Source organism: Pan paniscus, chromosome 4 (genome assembly GCF_029289425.2).
Source record: "Pan paniscus chromosome 4, NHGRI_mPanPan1-v2.0_pri, whole genome shotgun sequence".
Taxonomy (NCBI): Eukaryota; Metazoa; Chordata; class Mammalia; order Primates; family Hominidae; genus Pan; species Pan paniscus.
In genome coordinates, this window is record NC_073253.2 from 128216097 (window position 1) to 128242202 (window position 26106).

Consider the following 26106-nt stretch of genomic DNA (forward strand, 5'->3'; position numbering starts at 1 on the left):
CTAGAATTCTTCTGACAGGCCAAGAGAGTAAGGGTGAAGGTGAGGGTATAGCAGGCAGCAGACTTTCTACCCAGATCAGAAAACCAAGGAAGAATAAACAGGGACTGTACAAATATAAGAAGAAAAGGGCCATGGTCAGCTAAATAAAATGACCCTTCTTGTGCGGAGTTTTATCATCATAGAGCCAAGTATCTTCATGAAGTAAGTTAAAAGAAAGAAGAATAACTCTTGAGTTTATGAGGTGCCCATCAAATTGTATTCATGAACTATTAGTTCAAATGCTTAATAAAAGTAGTGTATTTTGATCTCCAATGACTTACAGTTCTTGAATTTTTTAAAGCATAACAATTTTTCAGCTCAACCCACTACTACCCATTAGATCATAAAAATTAGGATACGAGGGCATGGTGGCTCACACCAGTAATCCCAACACTTTGGGAGGCGAGGCAGGTGGATCACTTGAGCTCAGGAGTTCGAGACCAGCCTGGGCAACATAGTGAGACCCTATCTCTACTAAAAATTTAAAAAATCAGCCAGGCATAGTGGCATGTGCCCATAGTCCCAGCTACTCAGTAGGCTGAGGCAGGAGGATCACTTGAGCCCTGGAGATCGAGGCTGCAGTGAGCTACGACCACACCACTACACTCCAGAAAAAAAAAAAAAAAGAAAAGAAAAATGAAAAAGGATATGACATGTAAAGGTATTACTAAAGTTATATATGGTGTGACCATGAAAATTGAATGTTCAATAAATAGCTTAATTTGAAAACAAAGAGGGAAAGAAATACTCACTTTGTTCTCCAGTGCCAAAATTGGACTGCTGAGACTCCTAAGAAAAAGGAACATAAAATTATACAAAGTTACACTAAAAAAGAAAGGTTAATTAGTGAAAAATGCTTAAATTACATAAAAACACTTCAAGTACTTGAAAAAGCACAGAAAGAATGTAATGATCCTGTCTGATCAGCCTTGGCAATTTTGTGATCAATAATGGACTTTCCCAGAGATTAATACAAAAAGCATTAAGCCACCTAATAATCTTTATCATTCAATTCTTTCAGCAGCATCCATTGTAGTCATATCCTTATTTAGAGCCCTTTATAAAATAACTAATTTCAATTTAAAATTCTTGGTCTTAAGAAAACACTTCATTTAAAACTAAAGGTAATACCGAAGACAGTGTACCAGGTGAAGATAGCTGTATAACCTTTATCCATTAGAAGTATACCACTTTTTTGGGAGGCCGAGGCTGGCGGATCATGAGGTCAGGAGATCAAGACCATCCTGGCCAACATGGTGAAACCCCGTCTCTACGAAAAATACAAAAATTAGTTGGGCGTGGTGGCGTGCACCTGTAGTCCCAGCTACTCGGGAGGCTGAGGCAGGAGAATCACTTGAACCCTGGGAGGCGGAGGTTGCAGTGAGCCGAGATCGCGCCACTGCACTCCAGCCTGGCAACAGGGTGAGACTCCATCTCAAAAAAAAAAAAAAAAAAAAAGTATACCACTTTTATGGACTAAAAAAATCCCATATGGATATTTCCATGTCATTTTACTCCCTCCTTCTCCCTGCTCCCAATATTTTATATACATTAGCAACGTGAGGAAGAGATGGTCATTTACTTCCATGTAAGCCCTATAACAGCATAGTGTCCAGCACTCAGGAAGCACCAATAGAAAGAAGCCAGAATGTCACCCTTAGTGAAACATGGCTTTCCAAACTCAGTTTTCATGACCAGAACAGCTGTTCCATATGTGCAAACTATGCATTTCTCAAAATTAAATCTGGGTACAAGATGTAGCACTAAAATTATACAAATATTCCTAAAAGCTTACTTAAAAATAAGCATAATCTTCCTTTAGTTACAGAATTGTCTGTGAAAGAACAATCCAAATAGTTAGAAAGCTAAAATATAGTTTTGCGGTTAAAAAACATTAAAAACCTATTTCTACACTCAACTGATTTTCCAAGAGGATGCCAAGACCATTATATGGGGAAGAATAGTCAGTTTGCTGGGCAAACTGAATATCCATGGGCAAAATAAAGCTGGGCCTTTATATCACATCATATTAAAAACAAAACAAAACAAAACAAAAAACGCAAGATGGATCAAAGACCTATAAATGTAAAAGCTAGAGCTATAAAATCTTTAGAAAAAAACACAGTGCCAAATCTAAATGACCTGGGATTTGGCAAGATAAACTTGACTTAATCAAAATTAAGAACTTCTGTGCTTCAAAGATTGTTATCAAAAAAGTGAAAAGACAACTCACAGAATAGGAGAAAATATTTGCAAATGATGTATCTGATAAGGGGCTGGTATCCACAATATACTACAAAGAGCTCTTACAATTCAATAACAAGACAAGCCAATTAAAAAACAGGAAAAGGGCCTGAATAAACATTTACCCAAGGAAGACATATAAATGGCCAATAAGCAGATGAAAAGATTTCTCACACCTGTCATCACGGAAATACAAATCTACAATGAGATACCACTTCTCAACCACTAGGATGACTAGAATCAAAAAGACAGATGTAACAAGTGTTGACAAGTATGTGAAGAAATCAGAACCCTGGTAAGAATGCGAAATGGTACAGCTGCTTTGGAAACATTCTGGCAGTTCCTCAAATAAGTAAACACAGAGTTACCACATGACCCAGCCATTCCACTCTTAGGTACACAACCAAACAAAATGTAAACATATGTCCACACAAACACTTCTACATAAGTGTTTATAGCAATATTATTCATAACAGCCAAAAAGTGGAAACAACTCAAATGTCCATCAGCTGATGAATGTATAAACAAAATGTGATATATACTTATACACTGGAATATTATTTGGCCATAAAAAGGAATGAAGTACTGTTACATGCTACAACTTAGATGAATCTTAAAAACATAATGTTAAGTGAAAGAATATAGTCACAAAAGACCACATACTACATTATTCTATTTATATAAAATGTTTAGAACAGGGAGATCTATAGAGATAGAGTAGATTAGTGGTTGCTTAAGGCTAGGAAGGTAGAGGGAAAGAGGGATAACAGCTAAAGGGTACAGTTTCTTTTTGAGTTGATGATTTATAAATAAACTCAGAACTACTGAACTCTACACTTGAAGTAGGTGAATTACATGGTAAGTGAATCACATCTCAGTACTGCTGTTAAAAAACTGTATATAGAGCAGTGGGCAAGAGGTCACTTTTGTGACTTTTGTTTAAAATGAAGATTCCAGGATGGGTGTGGTGGCTTATGCAGGTAATCCCAATACTTTGGGAGGCTAAGCAATGAGGATAGCTTGAGGCCAGGAGTTCAAGACCAGACTGGGCAACATACCAAGATCCTATCTGTACAAATAATAAAAATAAAATAAAATGAAGATTCCTTTACCCCCTCAAATTGTTTATTGTCTTATATTCATTTACTTGGTAAATGGCATAAAAGTTAATAGCCCCATATTCCAAATAATCTGATTTATTTGTCTTATATCTGACAATAGTCAGCAGGTCCACAAATACTACTGGATTCTGTCTCTTAAACATCCACCAAAGGCGAGACCATCTGAACCGGAAAGACTTCAGGTCTTCATCTTGTTTACCTACAATGGCCTTCTAATGGATCTTCCTAGCTCTAGTTTATCTCCTTTACTCAGCTATAGCCTCCCTTCTACAGCCTGTAGAAGTTTACCCTTCTACAGCCCAAGTCTTAGTATGCGTCATCACTGCTCTCCTATTTTTCGTAGAACTTCCCAATGACTCTTTGTTTTTTCCTAAGGATGAAACCCAAACTCTCTGGCAACACACTTACTCATGTATCAAAGTACTGAGAAAACAATGATAAGCAAAAACTGACAAGGGCCCTGCCCCCATGGAGCTTAACACCTATTTGAATGTCAATAATTACTACCTTTGCAAGTACTCACGCAAATCAAAGTAAAATGGCAACTGTAATAAACACAATGAAGGGCAAATACACATAATTATATTGAGTTTGTAATTGTGCATGCATGTGTACCTGTGTGCTTGTATGCATGTGTGCATGTGTGTGTGTGTGTGTGTGTGTGTGTGTGAGTGTATGATCTAGCCAAGAAGATGAGCAAAGGCTTCCCTGAGGAACTGCCATTCAGATTGAAATTTGAAGGATATATAGGAAATAAACTGGGAAAGGAAGAGATAGGCTAAGTGCCATAGGGAGAGAGAAAACATGTGTAAAGTCCAGCTTAAAGGGAAGAGCATGGCTTGGACAAGGAACTTAAAGGCAGCCCACAGAGAGGAAAAAGTAAAGGTGGAAGAGTGGTGAGATATGAGACTGAAGACCTAAAATGCTAGATCACACAGTTTACAGACTTATAGACCATATTAAAGACCTGTGTGTGTGCAGCTTATTAAGTAGGAGAGTTACACAACTACATCTGCACATTGTGAAGACCATCTCACCTACTAAGTGGAGAACAGTTTTAAGAAAGCTAGAATGGAGTTAAGGATACAAAATGAGGTTACTGGAGTAGTACCAGTAGGAGATAACTACAGCTTAAACAAGTTTGTCTTCCAGCTTTTTTTTTATCATATACTCCATTACTAAGAAATTTTTCCATTTGTATCTCCAAAATATGTATAGAATATGCATTACTACTTAACATATGTATAAGATTAAAATACTGCAATTTCAAAGGCATAACAAAAATTAAATACCATTTTTAGAGTAATTTTTAAATATATTTATGAATGACAACAAAACCTTTCTTACACACAAAAATATAATGCTTCAAAGGTATGACGCTAAGATGGACTTATTTTTGATATCTGGTTTCACTGGATGCCACAAAGATATAGTTATACTCATGGAAGAAATACCATGCTTATTAAATCACAGTAACAAAATTTCAGTCCTATACATTAATTATGTAAAGAATTCTATTGAAGTTGAATTAGATTTCCATGTTCCCTGTTGTAAATCATTTAGGAAAATAAATTAGAAGGATGCATTTTATTATTTTTAGCAAATAGGTTCAAACCACTGATTAGAAATTTTTTTTCAGCTCTTTAAAGTATTCATATTAGAACTGTGGTTTTTTGGTAACAAAAAACTAAAAATACATAAACAATGACAATATTATTGTTATTTTCCTAGCTTGAGTGTATGTATATGTATATACACACACACTCATGTATAATCTATACACTATATATATACATATATATATATATTTTTTTTTTTTTGAGACGGAATCTACCTCTGTCACCCAGACTGGAGTGCAGTGGTGCGATTTCGGCTCTCTGCCACCTCCAGCTCCCAGGTTCAAGCGATTCTCCTGCCTCAGCCTTCCAAGTAGCTGGGATTACAGGCACCTGCCACCACGCCCAGTTAATTTTTATATTTTTAGTAGAGACAGGGTTTCACTGTGTTGGCCACGCTGATCTCGAACTCCTGACCTCGTGATCCACCCACCTTGGCCTCTCAAAGTGCTGGGATTATAAGCGTGAGGCACCGCACCCAGCCGCTCAAGCATATTTTTTAGGGAAGCGGTTACTTCATTCATTGTTAAAACATCATCTTTTTTTTTTTTTTTTTTTTTTTTTTTTGAGATGGAGTTTCACACTCCTGTAGGATGTTTCATACTTGTTGCTCAGGCTGGAGTGCAATGGCATGATCTCTGCTCACTGCAACCTCCATCTCTTGGGCTCAAATGACTCTCCAGCTCAGCCTCCCAAGTAGCTGGGATTATAGGTGCATGCCACCACGCCCAGCTAATTTCTGTATTTTTAGTAGAGATGGGGCCACCATGGTGGCCAGGCTGGTCTTGAACTCCTGATCTCAGGTGATCCACCCGCCTCGGCCTCCCCAGGTGCTGGGATTACAGGCATGAGCCACCACGATAGGCCAACATCATCTTTACTCTGAAGAGAGAAGGGGGTTTAATTATTTTTTAAAAATACATTATGAAAAGATACATATAGCATATTTCGTGGTGGTGTGCGTGTGTGTGTGTATCTGTGTGTGAGATAGATTAAAAAGAGAGAGGTGTCTAACTCATTTTTAAGTGGGATAACTGATATCATGAAACAATTTCTATGTTAGTGTAAAAAAATTCAGATTCACTCCTCATTTCATTACAGAAAATATTGTACAGAGCATGATTCTATAACTGAGTTGAAGATATTCACAGTTCCAGACATTTCTGGCTTCAACATCATTGTTCCAACACTGCAACTGTGCATAAACTGCACTTTTGCCATTACTCTTGCCTTGTCCTGGGTTCCTTTTTGTAATTCCTGTTAAAGCAGCTACTGTATCAACAGTGGCAGGTGGAAGGGGAAGGTAAAGAGGGAAGGAGATGGGGAGGAGAAGATAAGATTTGTGAAGCACCTAGGTAAAGAGGTTCTAGGTAAAGAACAGAATACAAAGAGAAGACAACTTACGTCTAAGTGTGATGCACACAACTACACATCCAATTAAACACTAATAAATAATTCCTATTGCTTTCTTTTGTATTATTGATTTCTATAACCAAATGTTTGGTACAGGCAAAACACATTTCTTGTTTCACACTTCCTTATAACACCCAGCAAAATACCAGGGAAAAATAGCAAATATGAATCAATCTTTAGTAAGTTTTATTCTAAACAAAAGGAGTGACTGATGAATCACATGGAACAGAGGGATTGAATTGTTTTTGTTTTTAAATGGGACCAATTCAAGGAGAGAGATGAATATACTAAACCAGCTCCCCAATATGATCCTAAACTTAGCACCATTTGCCGCCTGTGAACTGCTCTTTCAGACTCATCAATGGTGTGAAGTGCTTTCTGATGTGTTCCTTATCATCCCACATCTTGCTAGCACTCCTATACTTCTCCTTCAAACTCTAATTGGTGTCACCTCCTGTAGGATGCTAACCCCAAATTCCCTAGGTATAACAACTTTCTCCCTTCTCTGTCCTCTCATTGGACTTGGTACATATAGTTAGTGCACATGGAGAGTAAGTACCTATTAAAGTATCACACAGAGCTTTTAGGTATATTACACATGAAGTTGTACCCACTTAAATTTTGAGAATGAGATAAGCTATCAGTAAGAAGCAACCCACCTTAGCAACAGTCAGTCAGTAGCTGAGGTGTCTCACAAACACCAAAATCTAAACACTGTTACTTGAATATATACATCCAAATTCAGTTAACAAACATTCATTGAACAGCTACTTTGTGCCAGAACTATTCTAAGCATTGGCACAGCATTTTCCTATGTTCTTTAAATACCCATCTTAGAGCAAGAACATTTAAATTGTACAGCGTTCTATCTCCAGTGTCAAGAACACTGCTGGAGGTTGTTCCAAACATGGTGAGTAAGTGCAAAGGCAATCGAAATCTTTAATATTCTCCAAACTATCACTGGAAAATCTCCCAAGCTATCCCCAACTATACCCATATTCTCTGCTTCCCTCTGGTGCCAATGAAGTAGTGGTGTTCTATTCTAAAGCTACTGTCCTCTACTTGGGCACTGAATCTCAATCACTCTTGTGAAGATTTCCTAAGGTTACCTCTTCTCTTTCCCATGGATCATTTGTTTTTCCCTTTCTACTAAGCCATCAGCATTATAAAAATAACAAAATATCTTCATCTTATAAAAACACTCCCCGACATCACCATACAGTTCTTGGTATCACATTCTCTGTTTGCTTCAAAAGACACTCTGATATCTTTTGAGACTAGTACAACTAGTCTTTTACCCTCATCTTTCTACTAAAAATCTTTTTCATTAATAAAGAACAAGTTGTCAAATCTCATGCCAGGAACATAGTAAGAAGTTAATAAATATCTGTTTAATTAATAAATATATAAGCACTATCAAATTTTTATCGATAACATGTCTGACATAAAAATATGTATTAAATGTCTAACAGCAGATTAGACATCGCAGAACAACAGATTAGTGAACCTAAAGACACAGCAATACAAACCATGCAAAATGGAGCAATACAGTATAAGATCTCCCACAAAAAAAAAAGAAAAAAAAGAAAGAACAGAACATCAGTGAACTCTGGGACAACTTTAAGGGGCCTAATATACATGTAATTGGAGTCCTTGACGAAAAAAGGGGAGAAGAGGGTAAAAAAAAAAATTGAGTAATAGCAAGTTTCCCAAATTTGATGGAAACTGTAAGACCAAAGTTTCAAGAAGCTGAACAAACCTCAAGCACAAGAAAGATAAAGAGAACTACAGGAGAACGTATCATAACTGAACAGATTAAAAGCAATGATTAAAAAAAAACTTAAAGACCGCCAAAAAAAAAAAAAGGACATTTTATATACAAAAAAAAGAATGACAACAATGTACATATCAAAAACAATGCAAGCTGGCAGATAGTTGCAAGGGGGCAAGGTCCTCAATCTAGAATTCTATAGCTGGCAAAAACACTTTAAAAATAAAAATGGAAAGGCAAAATAAAGATTTTTTCAAAGTACTAAAAGAAATATTAAAGAAAGTCCTCCAGATAATAGTAAAATGGGCCAGGTGCGGTGGCTCACACCTGTAATCCCAGCACTTTGGGAGGTGGAGGTTGGCGGATCACCTGACGTCAGGAGTTCGAGATTGTCTCTACTAAAAATACAAAAAAACCCACAAAAAAACAAAAAAAAACATTTAGCAGGGCGTGGTGGCAGCACTTGTAATCCCAGCTACTCCAGAGACTGAGGCAGAATTGCTTGAACCAGGGAGGTGGAGGTTGCAGTGAGCCAAGATTGCACCACTGCACTCCAGCCTGGGTGACAGAGCAATACTCTGTCTCAAAAAAAAGTAAAGATAGCAAACTGTGTTTATTTATTTTGAGACAGGGTCTCACTACCACCCAGACTGGAGTGCAGTGGAGTGATGATGGCTCACTGCAGCCAAGACCTCCGGGGCTCAAGCTATTTTCCCACCTCAGCCTCCTGAGCAGCTGGGACCACAGGTACGTATCACCACACTCAGGTAATTTTTTAATTTTTTGTAGAGACAGAGTCTCACTATGTTGCCAAGGCTGGTCTCAAACTCCTGGACTCAAGTGATCCTCCTTCCTCGGACTCCCAAAGTGCTAGGATTATAGGTGTGAGCCATTGCGCCCAGCCTAAAAGATAATATATTGTTTAAATAAAAAATAGTAACAATATTGTGCCATTTATACTTTATGTGGAAGTAAAACATAAACAATCATACAGATTCTACGACGGGAGAAATGCAAGTATAATGACAATAGGGTCTTATACAGCAGAAAAGGATGGTATAAAATCACTTGAAGATAGAGGCTGACACACACACACACACACACACACACACACAAAAGGGCTGATGAGACAGAGAAATCAAAAAGCAAGATAGTAGATTTAAGCCCAACTGTATAAATAATCACATTAAATGTAAGTGGTCTGAACACCCTAATTAAAGAGCAGAGTGTCAGATTATATTTAAAAAGCACAACAAAATCATATACTACCTACAAGAAATGCATTTTAAGTATAAGAACATAAACAGGTTAAAAGCAAAAGGTTGGAAAAAACTATACCATGCTAACATTAAATAAAAGAAAGTTGGAGCTGATCATATTAATATAAAAGTAAATTTTACAGCAAAGAATATTATAAGATTTAAAAGGGGTTGTTTCATAGTAATAAAGACTCAACTCATTAAGAGGTAACAATCCTAAATGTTTATGCACCTAAAAACAGAGTTTGAGAAAGCATGAAGAAACAAAGCAAGAACATATATACAAATCCAAAATTATAGTTGGAGTTAACTCTCAATAATAGATAATTGATAGAATTAAAATGAGTAAGGATATAGAAGATTAGTATAACACTATAAGCCAACTTGACCTAACAGGACACTCCACTCAACAACAGCAGAATACGCTTCTTTTTGAGAAAGGGTCTTTCTCTGTCACCCAGGCTGGAGTACAGTGGCATGATCATGGCTCACTGTAGCCTTGACCTCTTGTGCTCAGGCAATCCTCGTTTCAGCCTCCTGAGTAGGTGCGACTGCAGGTGCCCACCACCGTGCCTGGCTGATTTTTAAATTTTTGGCAGACATGAGGTCTGGCTGTTGCTCAGGCTGGTCTCAAACTTCTGGCCTCCAGGGATCCTCCCACCTCAGCCTTCTAAAGTGTTGGGATTACAAGCGTGTGCCACCACACTGGCTGGAATACACATTATTTTCAAGTGTACACAAAACATTAGCAAAAAAAGACAATAATCTGGGACATGAAATAAGTCTCAATCTCATACAATGTATGCTTCATGACCACAATGGAATTAAATCACAAATCAAAACAGAAAATATGCAGAAAATCTCCAAATATTTGGGAACCAACACAATTAGATATAATCCAAAAAACAAGAAATTAGCCCAGACACAGAGGCTCACCCCTGTAATCCCAGCACTTTGGGACACCGAGGTGGGTGGATCGCTTGAGTCCAGGAGTTTGAGACCAGCCTGACCAACATGGTGAAACCCAGTCTCTACTAAAAATACAAAAATTAGTCAGGTATGGTAGTGTATGCTTGTAATCCCAGCTACTTGGGAGCCTGAGGCAGGAGAATCCTTTGAACCGGTGAGGTGGAGGTTACAATGATTCGAGATCACACCACTGCACTCCAGCCTGGGCAACGGAGCAAGACTCCATCTAAAAATAAATAAATAAATAAAATAAGAAAATAAGAAAAATCTCAATTAAATGACCTTAGCTTCCACCTCAAGAAATCTGTTAAAAAGATGAGCAAGCCGGGCGCAGCGGCTCACGCCTGTAATCCCAGCATTTTGGGAGGCTGAGGCGGGCAGATCATGAGGTCAGGAGTTCGAGACCAGCCTGACCAACATGGTGAAACCCCGTCTCTAATCAAAATACAAAAATTAGCCAGGCATGGTGGCACGTGCCTGTAATCCCAGCTACTCAGGAGGCTGAGGCAGGAGAATCGCTTGAACCCGGGAGGTGGAGGTTGCAGTGAGCCGAGATCACGCCACTGCACTCCAGCCTGGGAGACAGAGCAAGACTCCATTTCAAAAAAAAAAAAAGAAGAAGAACAAATTAAACCATAAGAAAGCAGAAAAGTAAAAGATCAGGGTGGAAATCAGTGCAATAAAAAACAAAAACAACAGAGAAAGAAAAAACAGCTATCAAGAAAACTGACAATCTCCAGCCAGGACACTCAAGAAAAAGACAAGAAAACAAATTACCAGAATAGGGAATAAGAGAAGTGCTATCATAATAGAATATGTTATATGTATAAGGGAATATTATAAAAAACTTACAGCAATTTGTTAACTTTGGTAATTCATAGATAAAATGGACAAATTCCTTGAAAGATATAAACAACGAAAGATCATTCAAGGAGAAATAGATAACATGAGTAGCCCTATAGCTACTAAAGAAGTCTAATTTTTGCTTAAAAACCATCTTACAAAGAAAGCTTATAACCAGAGATAAATTCTAACAAACACTTAAAAAAAAATACCATTTCTGGCCAGGCACAGTGGCTCATGCCTATAATCCCAGCACTTTGGGAGGCCGAGGCAGGTGGATCACGAGGTCAGGAGATGGTCTAGACCATCCTGGCTAACACAGTGAAACCCTGTCTCTACTAAAAATACAAAAAATTAGCCGGGCGTGGTGGCGCATGCCTGTAGTCCCAGCTACTCAGGAGGCTGAGGCAGGAGAATGGCATGAACCTGGGAGGCGGAGCTTGCAGTGAGCCGAGATCACACCACTGCACTCCAGCCTGGGTGACAGAGCAAGACTGTCTCAGAAAAAGAAAAAAGAAAAAATACCATTTCTATGCACACTATTCCAGAAAATGGAAGGGGAAGCAATTATTTCCCAATCCATTCTATAAGGCCATCATTACTCAGATACCAAAACAAGGCAAGGATATGAAACCACCCTCACAGGGTTAAACAGAATTCTGGACAGAAATATAATTATAATTAAGCATTAATTATACTACACTTTGACCCACTTCTTTTTTTTTTGGGTTTTTTTTTTTTTTTTTTTGAGATGGAGTCTCGTTCTGTCACTCAGGCTGGAGTGCAGTGGTACGATCTCAGATCACTGCAACCTCCACCTCCCAGGTTCAAGCGATTCTCCTGCCTCAGCCTCCTGGGTAGCTGGGACTACAAGCACCCACCACCATGCTCGGCTAATTTTTGTATTTTTAGTAGGGATGGGGGTTTCACCATATTGGCCAGGCTGGTCTTGAACTCCTGACCCTGTGATCCCCCCACCTCAGCTTCCCAGAGTGCTGGGATTACAGAAGTGAGCCACTACGCCCGGCTGACTCACTTCTTTGTAACAGGAAGTCACTAACACTAGATACTGACCATCAGCATCCCCAATGTTCTTATAGATAGAATTTCTGACATTAGAAACTTAAGGCTTTTGTTTAAGAATTGCTTAAGGCCAGGTGTGGTGGCTCACATCTGTAACCCCAGTACTTTGGGAGGGTGAGGCAGGTGGATCACGAGCTCAGGACCAGCCTGGGCAACACTGGGAAACCCTGTCTCTACTAAAAAATTATGTGGGCGTGGTGGCGGGCACCTGTAATCCCAGCTACTCAGGAGGCTGAGACAGGGAGAATCACTTGAGCTTGGGAAGCAGAGGTTGCAATGAGCTGATATCATGCCACTGCACTCTAGCCTGGGTGACAGAGTAAGATGCTGTCTCAAAAAAAAAAAAAAAAAAAAAAAAAGAATCACTTAAGCAGGACAGTCTCAATAGCTCATGCTTATCAACCCAGTGCTTTGAGAGGCTTAGACAGGAGGATTGCTTTAGCCCAGGAGTTTGAGACCAGCGTGGGCAACATCATGAGACCCTGTTTCCATAAATTTTTTTTTTTTTTAAATCAAGAGTTGCTTAAGCACAGTGGAACAGCTGAAGCCAACCAGTTTAAAGATCTCCACAGGGGAACAGAATCAGCATGAGAATACTGCTTGTACATCTTCCTATCCCATGATTTCACCTAGCATTCTTTGACAAATCAATGATCCTAATACTTCAGCCCACTCCAAAATCCTTAAAAGCCATGGTCTCAACTCCTTGGGAAGACAGATTTGAGGTTTCCTCTCATCTCTTTGTTTGGAGGCCCTATAATTAAACTCCTTCTCTGCAGCAACCCAGTGTCTCTGTTATTGACTTGCTGTGTGCATCAGACAACAGACCTGTTATGGTTACAGATTTAAGAAGGGAACAATACAGACCAAGATAGCCCAGGAATACAGACGCAAAAATTAGAAAAAACTTTTAAAATCAAATTCAGCACTATAAAAAAATACATCATGACCAAGTAGAGTTTATATCAGGAATGTAATATTGATTTAACATTTAAAATTTAACCAATGTTTTTTGGTTTTTTTTGTTTTTTTGAGATAGAGTTTCGCTCTTGTTGCCCAGGCTGGAGTGCAATGGGGTGATCTTGGCTCACCGCAACCTCCACCTCCTGGGTTCAAGCAGTTCTCCTGCCTCAGCCTCCCGAGTAGCTGGGATTACAGCCATGTGCCACCGCGCCCAGCTAATTTTGTATTTTTAGTAGAGACGGGGTTTCTCCATGTTGGTCAGGCTGGTCTTGAACTCCTGACCTCAGGTGATCCTCTTCAGCCTCCCAAAGTGCTGGGATTACAGGCATGAGCCACCGCATCCAGCCCATGAAATGTATTTCTATAAATTAGCAAGGAAAAATCAAATACTGAAATTTTTATAAAATTCCATTTATAATAGCACTAAAAAAATCAAACAGGGCCGGGTACTGTGGCTCATGCCTGTAATCCCAGCACTTTGGGAGGCCAAGGTGGGCAGACCACTTGAGGCCAGGAGTTCGAGACTATCCTGGCCAACATGGTGAAAAGCCGTCTTTACTAAGAGTATAAAGATTAGCTGGGTGTGGTGGCACTGGTCTGTAATCCCACCTACTTAGAAGGCTGAGGCTACAGTGAGCCAAGATCGTGCCACTGCACTCCAGCCTGGGTGACAGAGCAAGACTCTGTCTCACACACACACAAAAAAATCAGCCAGGCACAGTGGCTCATGCCTGTAATCCCAGCACTTTGGGAGGCCGAGGCAGGTGGATCAGTTGAGGTCAGGAGTTGGAAACCACCCTCGTCAACATGGTAAAACCTCGTCTCTACTAAAAATATAAAAATTAACTGGGCATCATGGTGGGCGCCTGTAATCCCAGCTACCTGGGAGGCTGAGGCAGGAGAATCACTCGAACCCAGGAGGCGGAGGTTGCACTGAGCACCACCGTACTCCAGCCTGGGTGACAGAGTGACACTCTTTCAAAAAACAAAAAGATAACTTTAACAAAAGATGTCCAAAATCTACAGATTGAAAACTACAAAACAATACTGAAAGAAATTAAATTAGACCAAAATAGAGAGAAATAAGGACTCATGGGTCAGAAGATTCAATATTGCTAAGACGTCAATTCTCCCCAAATTGATCTATAGATCCAACACAATCCCTGTCAAAATCCCACAAGACTTTTATGTTGAAATTGACAAGGTGTTGTTTGTTTGTTTGTTTTTTGAGACAGAGTCTTGCTCGGTCACGCAGGCTGGAGCACACGCAGTGGCATCATCTTAGCTGACTGCAACCTCTGCCTCCCAGAGACTCCTGCCTCAGCCTCCTGAGTAGCTGGGATTACAGGTGTGCACCACCATGCCCCGCGCCCAACTAATTTTTGTGTTTTTAGTAGAGACGGGGTTTCACCATGTTGGCCAGGCTAGACTCAAACTCCTTCTTAGGTGATCCACCCACCTCGGCCTCCCAAATTGCTGGGATTACAGGTGTGAGCCACTGTGCCCAGCCTAAAATTCTTATGAAAATGCAAAGAGCCTAGAAAAGTCAAATCTACTTTGAAAAACACCAATATAATTTGAGGATTTACATTGTAGTGACTTTACAGTAAGTCTCAAAGTCAAATCATCAAGACAGGCTCATATTGGCACCATGACAGACAAACAGGTTAATGAAACATAAAATGTCAGAAATGCATCACACATACAGAGTCAACTACAACTGCAAAGGCAATTCAATGGAAAGAGAAGGCTTTTAAATAAAGATGCTAATTGGATATGTACATACAAGAGGATAAAACTTCATTCCATATATTGTAACAATATAGAAAAATTAGCTTAAGATAAATCATAGATCTAAATGTAAAACCTAAAACTATAAAAAAACTAGGAAAGGCTGGGAACAGTGGCTCATGCTTATAACTGTAGCACTTTGGGAGGCCAAGGCAGGTGGATCATTTAAGCTTAGGAGTTCGAGACCAGGCTGGGCAACATGGCAAAACCCCATCTCTACCAGAAATACAAAAATTAGCTGGGTGTGGTGGCACACACTTGTAATTCCAGCTATTCGGGAGACCAAGGCATGAGAATCGCTTGAGCCCAGGAGTCAGATGTTGCAGTGAGCCAAGATCACACCACTGCACTCCAGCCTGGGTGACAGAGTGAGACTCTTTCAAAAACAGAAAAGAAAGTCCAGGATAACTGAGAGCAGAGTCCCAGCTATGCAGGAAGCAGAGGAGGTGGGATGGTCACCTGAGCCCACAAGTTCAAGACTAGCCAGGGCAACACAGAGAGACCTGGTCTCTTATTTAAAAGGAAAAAAAAAAAGTCTAGGAAACAACATAGGAGGATTTGGGTTAGGCAAAGATTTTTCTTTTTCTTTTTTTCTTTTTTTTTCAGATGGAGTCTTGCTCTGTTGCCCAGGCTGGAGTGCACTGGCGCAATCTTGGCTCACTGCAACCTCCGCCTCCTGAGTTCATGTGATTCCCCTGCCTCGGTCTCCTGAGTAGCTGGGATTACAGATGCCCGCCACCATGTCTGGCTAATTTTTATATTTTTAGTGGAGTCGGAGTTTCACCATGTTGGCCAGGCTGGTCTCGAACTCCTGACCTCAAGTGATCTGCCCACCTCAGCCTCCCAAAGTGCTGGGATTACAGGTGTGAGCCACCAGCCCAGCGGGCAAACATTTTTTTTTTTTTTTTTGAGACAAGGTCTCACTCTGTCACCTAGGCTGGAGTGCAGTGGCATAATCATGACTCACTGCAGCCTCAACCTCCCAAGCTCAAATGATCCCCCACCTCATCCTCCCAAGTAGCTGGGACTATAGGTCATGCCACCACGCCTGGCTAATATTTACATTTTTTGTAGAGGTGGGGTCTTGCCTTGTTGACCAGGCTAGTCTCACACTCCTGACCTCAAGTGATCTACCCACCTTGGCCTCCCAAATTGCTAGGATTACAGGCAAGAGCCACCTCACCCAGCCAGGCAAAGATTTCATAGACACCAAAATCATGACCCGTAAAAGAAAACACTGAAGAAGTGGACTTTATAAAAATTAACATGTGTTCTTAGAGGGACACTATTAAGAGAATGAAAAGGTAGTCCACAGAGCAAGAAAACAAAATTTTCAAATCACATATATGATAATGGCAGTAAGAATCTTAGCCCATTTCAGGCCGGGCGCAGTGGCTCACACCTGTAATCCCAGCACTTTGGGAGGCCGGGGTGGGCAGATCATAAGGTCAGGAGATCGAGACCATCCTGGCTAACACGGTGAAATCCCGTCTCTACTAAAAATATAAAAAATTAGTCAGGCATGGTGGCAGGCGCCTGCAGTCCCAGCTACTCGAGAGGCGGAGGCAGGAGAATGGTGTGAACTCGGGAGGCGGAGCTTGCAGTGAGCCGAGATCGCGCCACTGCACTCTAGCCTGAGCGACAGAGCGAGAGTCTGTCACAAAAAAAAAAAAAAAAAAGAATCTTAGCCCATTTAAAAATGGGCAAAATATTCAGACACTGCACCAAAGAAGATGGGCAAAATATTCAGACACTGCACCAAAGAAGATGGGCAAAATATTCAGACACTGCACCAAAGAAGATAAGCAAATGGCAAATCAGTACATGAAAAGATGCTCAAGATACTCTGTCTCTAGAGAAATGTAAATTGAAATCACAATGAGGTACCACTATAATACTGCTAGAAGGCTAAAGTTTTAAAAGACTGACAATATCAAGTGTTAGTAAGGACATGGAACAAGTGGAACTCTCATATACCATTGGCAGGAATATAAAATGGTTCAACCACTTTGGAAAACAGTATGACAGTTGTTTTCTCTTTTTTTTTTTTTTTTTTTTTTGAGACAGTTTCGCTCTTGTTGCCCAGGCTGCAGTGCAATGACGCGATCTCGGCTCACTGCAACCTCCACCTCCCAGCTTCAAGTGATTCTCCTGCCTTAGCCTCCAAGTACCTGGGATTATAGGCATGCGCCACCATGCCTGGCTAATTTTGTATTTTTAGTAGAGATGGGGTTTCTCCATGTTGGTCAGGCTGGTCTCAAATCCCAACCTCAGGTGATCCACCCACCTTGGCCTCCCAAAGTGCTGGGATTACAGGCGTGAGCCACTGCGCCCAGCATGACAGTTGTTTTCTAATTTTTTTTTCCCCCCCAGAGAGGGTCAGTCTCTGTGACCCAGGCTAGAGAGTAGTGGCATGATCTCTGCTCACTGCAGCCTCAACCAGCTGCAGTCAAGCAATCCTCCCAGCTTAGCATCCTGAGTAGCTGAGACTACAGGCCTGTGCCACCATGCCTGGGTAATTTTTTTAAAATTTTTTGTGGAGACAGAGTCTCATTATGTTGCCTACACTGGTCTCAAACTCCTGGACTCAAGTGATCCTCCCACATCAACCTCTCAAAGTACTAGGACTACAGGTGTGAGGCATAGACACCTACCATATACCTAACCACCCCACTAATAGGCATTTATAATACAGACATAAAAACAGGCCAGGTGTAGTGGCTCACGCCTGTAATCTCAGCACTTTAAGAGGCCAAGGCAGGAGGACTGCTTGAGCCCAGGAGTTCAAGAGCAGCCTGAGCAATGTGGCAAAACCTCGTCTCTACAAAAAAAATACAAAAATCAGCCAGACATAGTGGCATGCACCTGTAGTCCCAGCTACTTGGGAGGCTGAGGTGAGAGACTGCTTGAGTCCGGGAGTTCGTGAGTGCAATGAGCCATGATCATGCCACTGCACTCTAGCCTGGATAACAGAGACCTTGTCTTAAAAAAAAAAAAAAAAAAGAAAGAAATAAAAGTATACATTTATACAAAGATTTATACACAAATATTCACATCAGCTTTATTTTTAATAACCAAAAACGAGATTGGGCTCAGTGGTTCATGCCTGTAATCCCAGCACTTTGGGAGGCCGAGGCAGGCGGCTCACGAGGTCAAGAGATCAAGACCATCCTGGCCAACATGGTGAAACCCCGTCTCTACTAAAAATACAAAAATTAGCTAGGCGTGGTGGCACGTGCCTGTAGTCCCAGCTACTTGGGAGGCTGAAGCAGGAGAATTGCTTGAAACCAGGAGGTGGAGGTTGCAGTGAGCCGAGATCGCGCCACTGCACTCCAGTCTGGCGGCAGAGCGAGACTCCATCTCAAAAAAAAAAATAATAACCAAAAACTAGAAGCAACCCAAATGTCCATTAGTAGATAATTAGGTAAATTATGATGCCACATAACTGAATATTACCTTAGTAATTAAAAAGAATGGGGGCCGGGCACAGTGGCTCACATCTGTAATCCCAGCACTTTGGGAGGCCGAGGCGGGCAGATCAGGAGGTAAGGAGATTGAGACCATCCTGGCCAACATGGTGAAACTTCGCCTCTACTAAAAACACAAAAAAGTAGCCGGGCGTGGTGGTGCGTACCTGTAGTCCCAGCTACTCAGGAGGCTGAGGCAGGAGAATCACTTGAACCTGGTAGGCAGAGGCTGCAGTGGGCCAAGATTGCACCACTGCACTCCAGCCTGGGCAACAGAGCAAAACTTTGTCTCAAAAAAATAATAACAATTTTTTAAAGTCAGCCAGGCATGGTGGTGCATGCCTGTAGTCCCCGCTACTCAGGAGGCTGAGGCAGGAGGATCACTTGAGCCTGGGAGGTCGAGGCTGCAATGAGCCATGATCCCGCCACTGCACTGCAGCCTGGATGACAAAGTGAGACCCTGTCGCAAAGAAAGAAAGGAAAGAAAGGAGAGAGAGAGAGAGAGAGAAAGCAAGGAAGGAAGGAGGGAGGGAGTCAGTGAGTGAGTTAGTTTTCAGTTTACTATAAATTTAGTGGTGGGCACAGTAGCTTGTGCTTGGGACACTGAAACAGAAGGATGGCTTGAAGTCAGGAGTTTGAGACCAGCCTGAGCAGTAGAGTGAGACCCCCGTCTCTATGTAAGTCTGGCATGGTGGTAAGCACCTGTGTAGTGCGTGGTAGTCAAGAGGCTGAAATGAGAGGATTGCTAGAGCTCAGGAGTTCAAGGGTATAGTGAGCTATATGATCACACCACTGTACTCCAGCCTAGGTAAGACCAGCCTAGGCAAGACCTCAGTCTCTAAAAAATTAAAATAAAATAAATAAGTAAAATTTAACATGCACTTACCCTATGAACCAGCAATTCTACTTTTTACTATGTGACCCAGTATTTACCCAGGATAAAAGAAAACATGAATGTTTATAGATGCTTTATTCTTAACAGTCTAAATCTGGAAATAACCAAAATGCTCATCAACAGGAAGCAAATTTTGGTGTTTCCATATAATAAAATACTGATTGGGAATAAAAAAAGAAAAACTGGGCCAGGCGTGGTGGCTCACGCCTGTGATCCCAGCACTTTGGGAGGCTAACGCAGGTGGATCACGAGGTTGGGAGTTTGAGACCAGCCTGACCAGCATGATGAAACCCCGTCTCTACTAAAAATACAAAAATCAGCCAGGCGTGGTGGTGCATGCCTGTAATCCCAGCTACTTAGGAGGCTGAGGCAGGAGAATCGCTTGAACCCAGGAGGCGGAGGTTGCAGTGAGCCGAGATCATGCCACTGCACTCTGGCCTGGGCAACAGACTGAGACTCTGTCTCAAAAAAAAGAAAAAGAAAAAGAGAAACCATGGATATAATCAAGAACATGGAAGAATTACAAAACTAAATACTGAGCAAAAGAAAGTAAATATATAAAAGAAGCACATGATGTACTGATTCCATTTACATGAAATTCTAGAAAAAGCAAAACTTATCTAGAGTGACATAAAATAGATCAGAAATTGCATAGGGACAGTGGTGGAGGCGAGGGAGACTACAAAGGAACATGAAGAAGTTTGGGGGTGATGGAAATGTTCTAATTCCTAATTATGGTGGTGATTATACAGGTGCACATATCTATCAAAACTCAAACTGCAGGCTGGGCGCGGTGGCTCACGCCTGTTAATCCCAGCACTTTGGGAGGCAAAGGAAAGTGGATAACCTGAGGTCAGGAGTTCGAGACCAGCCTGGTCAACATGGTGAAACCCTGTCTCCACTAAAAATACAAAAAATTAGCCAGGCGTGGTGGCGTGTGCCTGTAATCTCAGCTACTCAAGAAGATGAGGCAGGAAAATCGCTTGAACCCAGGAGGCGGAGGTTGCAGTGAGTCGAGATCGCACCAGGTGACACAGCAAGACTCCATCTCAAAACAAACTAACAAACAAAAAACAAAACTCAAACTGCACATTAAATAACAGTGCATTGGCCAGGTGCGTTGGCTCACACCTGTAATCCTAGCACTTTGGGAGGCCAAGGCGGGTGGATCACCTGACATCAGGAGTTCAAGACCAGCCTGGCCAACATGGTGAAACCCTGTCTCTACTAAAACTACAAAAATTAGCTGGGCGTGGTGGCGGGCACCTGTAGTCCCAGCTACTCGGGAGGCTGAGACAGGAGAATCGCTTGAACCCAAGAGGCAGAGGTTGCAGTGAGCCAAGATCACACCATTGCACTCCAGCCTGGGTGACAAAGGGAGACTCCATCTCAGAAAAATAAATAAATAAATAAATAAATAAATAAATACTGGTGCATTTTGTATATGTAAACAAAGATATAAAAGGTAAGAGTGATACGGCACACATATAGACAGAAAATTTTTAAATCTACCTGACATCATTCACAAAGGTAAACATAAAAAATAAAACTAAAAACCACATTAAAATAAAAATAAGAGGGTATGTTTATGATCCTAGAGAAAGAAAAGTCTTCTTTAACAAGACATTAAAAGCAAAAACTATAAAGGAAGAGAAAGATATATTTTATTCATCAAAAATTAAAAACTTTAGACAATAAAAAGACAAGAATCTAACTGGTAGATAAATTTTCAGCATGTATAAGAAATTATTAGAATCCACAATTCAAACAAAACAACACAAAACAAAAAAGGAAGACCACCTAAAACTCAACAGGTAAAAAATGCAACCCAAAGGACAGTGAGAATAAGCAAATTTACCCACAAAGAAACCAAATGGATAACAAATATGTAAAGATGATGAACCTCCCTAGCAATCAAGCAAATGGAATGCCATTTTTACTCAAAACACTGCTGTTTAATAATATCAAATGGTGGTGTGCATGTGTGAAACAACAGGTAATACAAGTGGGAATACTGGCTGGTACAAATCCTGTAATAGAACTATGGAAGGAATTTGTGAGTGTATGTATTAAATATATACTCTCAACACTCAGCAATTCTACTTTTTGCTTTCTACCCTAAAGAAAATCACATGCACACAGAAGGCACCAACAAAGATACCAACTGAAGAAACATTTATAGAAATGAAAACTTGCTATCAGCTTAAATGCCAAAGAGAAATGGCTAAATAAACTAGGATATATTAACACTACAGATGCAATAAAAAGAAACGAAATACCTCTACATGCAGTAACATGGACAGGTCCCCAAGACCTACTGCTGACTGATGAAAGATACAGAACAATATATTTGCGTAGAAATAAATGAGAAAATGCTTACATGTAATGATTATATATGTACTACATGAATATAAAAAAGACTTGCAAAGGTACTTATGAAAGGAGCTCTGTTGGGATGAAGCGGACGGAATTGGGGAAAGGCTATTATTAGGGGGACTGGTGAAACTTTCACAAGGAGAATGTATTTCTGTATTATTTGTTTTAAGTGTAAATTAATACTGTTAAGTATAAGTTAAAAAAAAAGTCAATCTGCTGATTTTAAACAACCTTGGAATTGTTATCTGAGGAACCTCTTTCCACGGGACAAGTATGGTTGCTATGTCTTATGGAAACAGGTTCTTAAAACAACAGTTTGAGAAGCCCTTACCACCTCTGGCCTACAATACCATAATAGTCTGCAATAAATATCACTGTCTTTTTTTTTTTTTTTTTTAGATAGAATTTTGCTCTGTTTCCCAGGCTGGCGTGCTGTGGTGCAATCACAGCTCACTGCAGCCTTGACCTCCCAGGCTCAAGTGATCCTCCCATCTCAGCCTCCCGAGTAACTGGGACCACAGGCCTGTGCCACTATGCCAAGCTTTTTTTTTTTTTTTTTTTTTTTTCAATTTTTGGTAGAGACAGGGTCTTGCTATGTTGACCAGGCTGGTCGCAAACTCCTGGCCTCAAGAGAGTCTCTTGGCTCAGCCTTCCAAAGTGCTGGGATTACAGGAGTGAGCCACCGTGTCCGGCTGTATTAATGTCTTTTAAATCTCTCTCGCATATTGCCTTCAAAGCTTTCTTAATACCTCTTGATCCAAGATGCTCTCAATTCCATTACCCTGCTAATTATCTTCATAACAGTTGTCACTATCTGAATTTATCTATTTATTCACTTATTTACTGTCTGTCTCCCACTAGAATAGGAATGGCAAGACAATTTTTAATCCATATGATTTTAGTCAAGCCATTTAGAGTTTTCTTACATTATGAAAGATACATTTTATTTACTTACCTTAGTTGGAAAAGGAAATTTGGAAGGTTCTGTTTTGCATGGTGTATGAATAGCCGTTAGAGGGGGAGGCCATGAATGCGTCATCTCCTGAAATGTAATTATTACAGTTTGTTTTCAACCAGGTCAAGGATAAAAATTATACAGCTAAAAACCAGATTTGTATTTATAAATACTGGTTTCATGACAGCTCCTCCAAAATTCTACATACTTAGTCAATAAATATTAAGCACAATTGTGTGCTAGGCACTATGGTGTAGGTAATAAGAAGATTAATAAATGCTCCCTGGCTTTGAGGAGTTTACAATTCAAATTATGAAACCTGTGAATAGTTACAGAAATCAGCCTGTAATCAAATACAAGGCACATAATAAAACGCTAATCAGGAAGAGCTTGCTAGGAGAGTGGGAGGAAGGGACAATGATAAGGAAAACAGCTAACATTTACTGTGTACCTTGAATGGGCCAGACACTGTGCTAAGTGTTTTACATGTTTATTACTCATTCAGTACTCACAATGACATTATGAGGTAGATACCATTATTATCCTACCTCTATTTAGGATGAAACTGAAGCACAAAAGTTATTTATTCAAGGCCATACACTTAGTAAATAATGAACATTATATTTCATCCTCAAAAGTCTGGCTATAGAGCCTATATACTCGTAGAAAAATTTTGTCAGGGGAAGAAATCACAAGAGAAATTTCAAAAGCACATGAGGAGGAAAACAGAAAAGCAAGACCCTAAGTTTGATTTCATTCAATGCCTTCTGCCTAATCTTAATGCCAAATATGTCTGGGTGAGGTCTGGTAAGATTACAATGTGTATGTTAGATAAGCCAAGGAGACAGAAGTATCAGAATAAGGAGAGAGTATATTATTTCTGGCATTTAGTTCAAAGTAAGCCATCAGGTAAATTAAGGAAATGCAACAAATTAACAGTGGTGTAACACCTAGGAATTTATCCCATAGCAATATCCACACAGTTTTGTAAAGATATATGTATAAGGGGCTCACACTTCAAAAACTGAAACAACCTAGGTAGTCAATGTGAAAGTTGTGAGAATAAAAATGGAGTCACTAATGTTTATATATTTAAAAAAAACAAAAAAACAAACAAACAAAAAAAACCAAAACACCCTGAGCTGGGAAAGACCATGAAGAAAGGCTTCTCATGCTTGTATGCCTGATAAACAAAAAAATCTACAAAAACCACAACCTTGCACAAAGGTCATCAAAACCTTAAACCAAAAAAATATTTCCACAAGGACATCTGTCCAGCTTGTCCGACCTCAGACTGGTGTCATCCTTACTACTGATCTTTGTAGCCAAGGATAATTACTTCAAAAACAATTATGTAATCTTCCTCATTTTTTCCTTCAAAAACCTTTGTCTCTCTTTACCTCTTTGAATATGACCACAGACTACTATGGCACATGTATTTCCACTGCAATGCTCTATTCCCATCATCTTTTCTTTCAGAGAGCCTCTGTTATTTAGGTTGACACCAACACAGTACTGATTAAATAAATTACCAGACATCTATAAAATAGAACACCAAGCAGATATTAAAATGAGAAATTTAACTGTTGATATGTAATGATGTCCACAGTATTTTATTAAGTGACAAAGACAAATCAGTCTACGTCCTAGTTAATGTTTAGCTTTGGGCAACAGAATGACAGAAGGAAGAGACAAGGGCACTTGATATATTACTACTTGAACCTCTTAAAACAGCCACCTGCACATAATTGCTCTTTATTCCCTTAAAATGCTTTTTTAATAGAATTTCACTTCCTGAAATAATATTATGTAATAGATTGCTTCCTACATCCAGCTCTAGAATATCAGCTCAAAGGCATAACATTATGACCACTGTATTCCCAGTGGTTGACACAAAGTAGGTGCTTAATGAGCATGCCTTGAATAAATCATTTTTTCAATAAATATACATTTAGAGTAAATTTTTTTTAAGTTCATGATGGGGTTCCTAAAAATGATATGACTACAAATACAAAGAAAACATGAAGGGAACACACACCTGAAGTTCCTTGCATACTACAGACAGGAAAGGGAAAAGGAAACAAAAATTCATAAACTCAGGTTTTTAGCATTGGCATTTTATATCTCAAGTATCAAAACTCTCCATTGAAAATTTGATTTAATTCTCCAATTATCATCGAATGACTGAGCACCTATTAACTAAAGGCCAAGTGCCAAGCCCCTGCACATATAAAATATGGATGTCAATAACATTAAAGAGATCATTAAATGTAAGAAAATCTTCCACATACTAATAATTCTATGCACTGTTGAGGATTCAGAGGAAAATATTTATGCTCCCTTACACTTTTTATATACATGGCAACTAAGAAATGAATGAGATTCAAATGAAAGAGCTATCACTGTGGTCTCACAATCTGATACGGGGGAAGAAGTATTTCATTGGGATTACAGGGAAAAAAAATCTATATATAACTGAAGAGGGAGGAGAAATACATTCCAAGCTTACTTTATTTAAGGAGGTAAAAGAGCAAGAATGTATGTGGCTTAGGGAAACCAGTTTAGCAAAAGCGGTCAGTCAGTAATGAGAGAGGTTAGGATTGGCCTGCGGATATTAAATTTGGATACTATTCTTTCTATAATCTTAGAGAGCCACTGAAAATTTTTAGGGAAAAATTAATTTATGAAGACCACAGGGCCTGAAGTAAAGAATCAGGTAGCAATGCAAAAGACATATGAGTAGGGAGATTCTGGAGGCAGAAAGGCTGAATGAGGACTCTGTTATAATTACTGAAGCTCAAGGCAGCAGAAACGGGAAGAAAGGAATGGATATTTAAAAAGCAAAAATTTTAAAGTCTACATCTAGTTTTGCAACTACATAGAACATGAGGAAGAAATTAGAGATATTTAGGATTCTACAGTTACAAGCATGGGAAAATGGTGTACTACTAATCCAAGGAAGTCTGATAAGTATGGCTTTAGACATGTTGAGTCTAAAGAGGCAAAGAGAAATAAATCCAAATGGAAACTCAGCTAAGAAGCAATTAAGAGACAAACCAAAACCCAAAGGCCAGTGTAGGACAGAAAGACTAAATAGCTGTCTAAGAGATAAAGCCAAGAATGGTGGAAAAGGCAAGTCAAAGAGCAGAGGCTAGAAGAATGCACCTGCACTTAAGAAATAAGAGAAGGCACAAGGGTTCCAAAAAGGGCAAAGAAAGAGAGGCAAGAAAGGTGGAAGGCAAATAAAAACAATGAAGCATAAAAACAGTCAAGGAAAGAAGAATGTCTGCAGAAGGAAAAA

At 39.9% G+C, this 26106-nt stretch overlaps 1 protein-coding gene across 8 annotated transcripts in view; it reads right to left on the bottom strand.

Moving 5' to 3' along the window:
* AFF4 (ALF transcription elongation factor 4) overlaps nt 1-26106 on the bottom strand; it is an 82386-nt gene that overhangs the window by 28132 nt on the left and 28148 nt on the right. For 5 of the 8 annotated variants that reach the window (XM_003829291.7, XM_063604619.1, XM_034960498.3 and 2 more), the window contains 2 exons: nt 22806-22892; nt 792-828 (listed from right to left, as the gene is read on the bottom strand). In XM_003829291.7, the coding sequence (XP_003829339.1) occupies nt 792-828; nt 22806-22892 (124 nt within the window). Of the gene's footprint in view, nt 1-791; nt 829-22805; nt 22893-23256; nt 23296-26106 lie in introns of those variants that run through there. The other 3 variants (XM_008954658.6, XM_063604620.1, XM_055112643.2) reach the window with 2 other exon arrangements.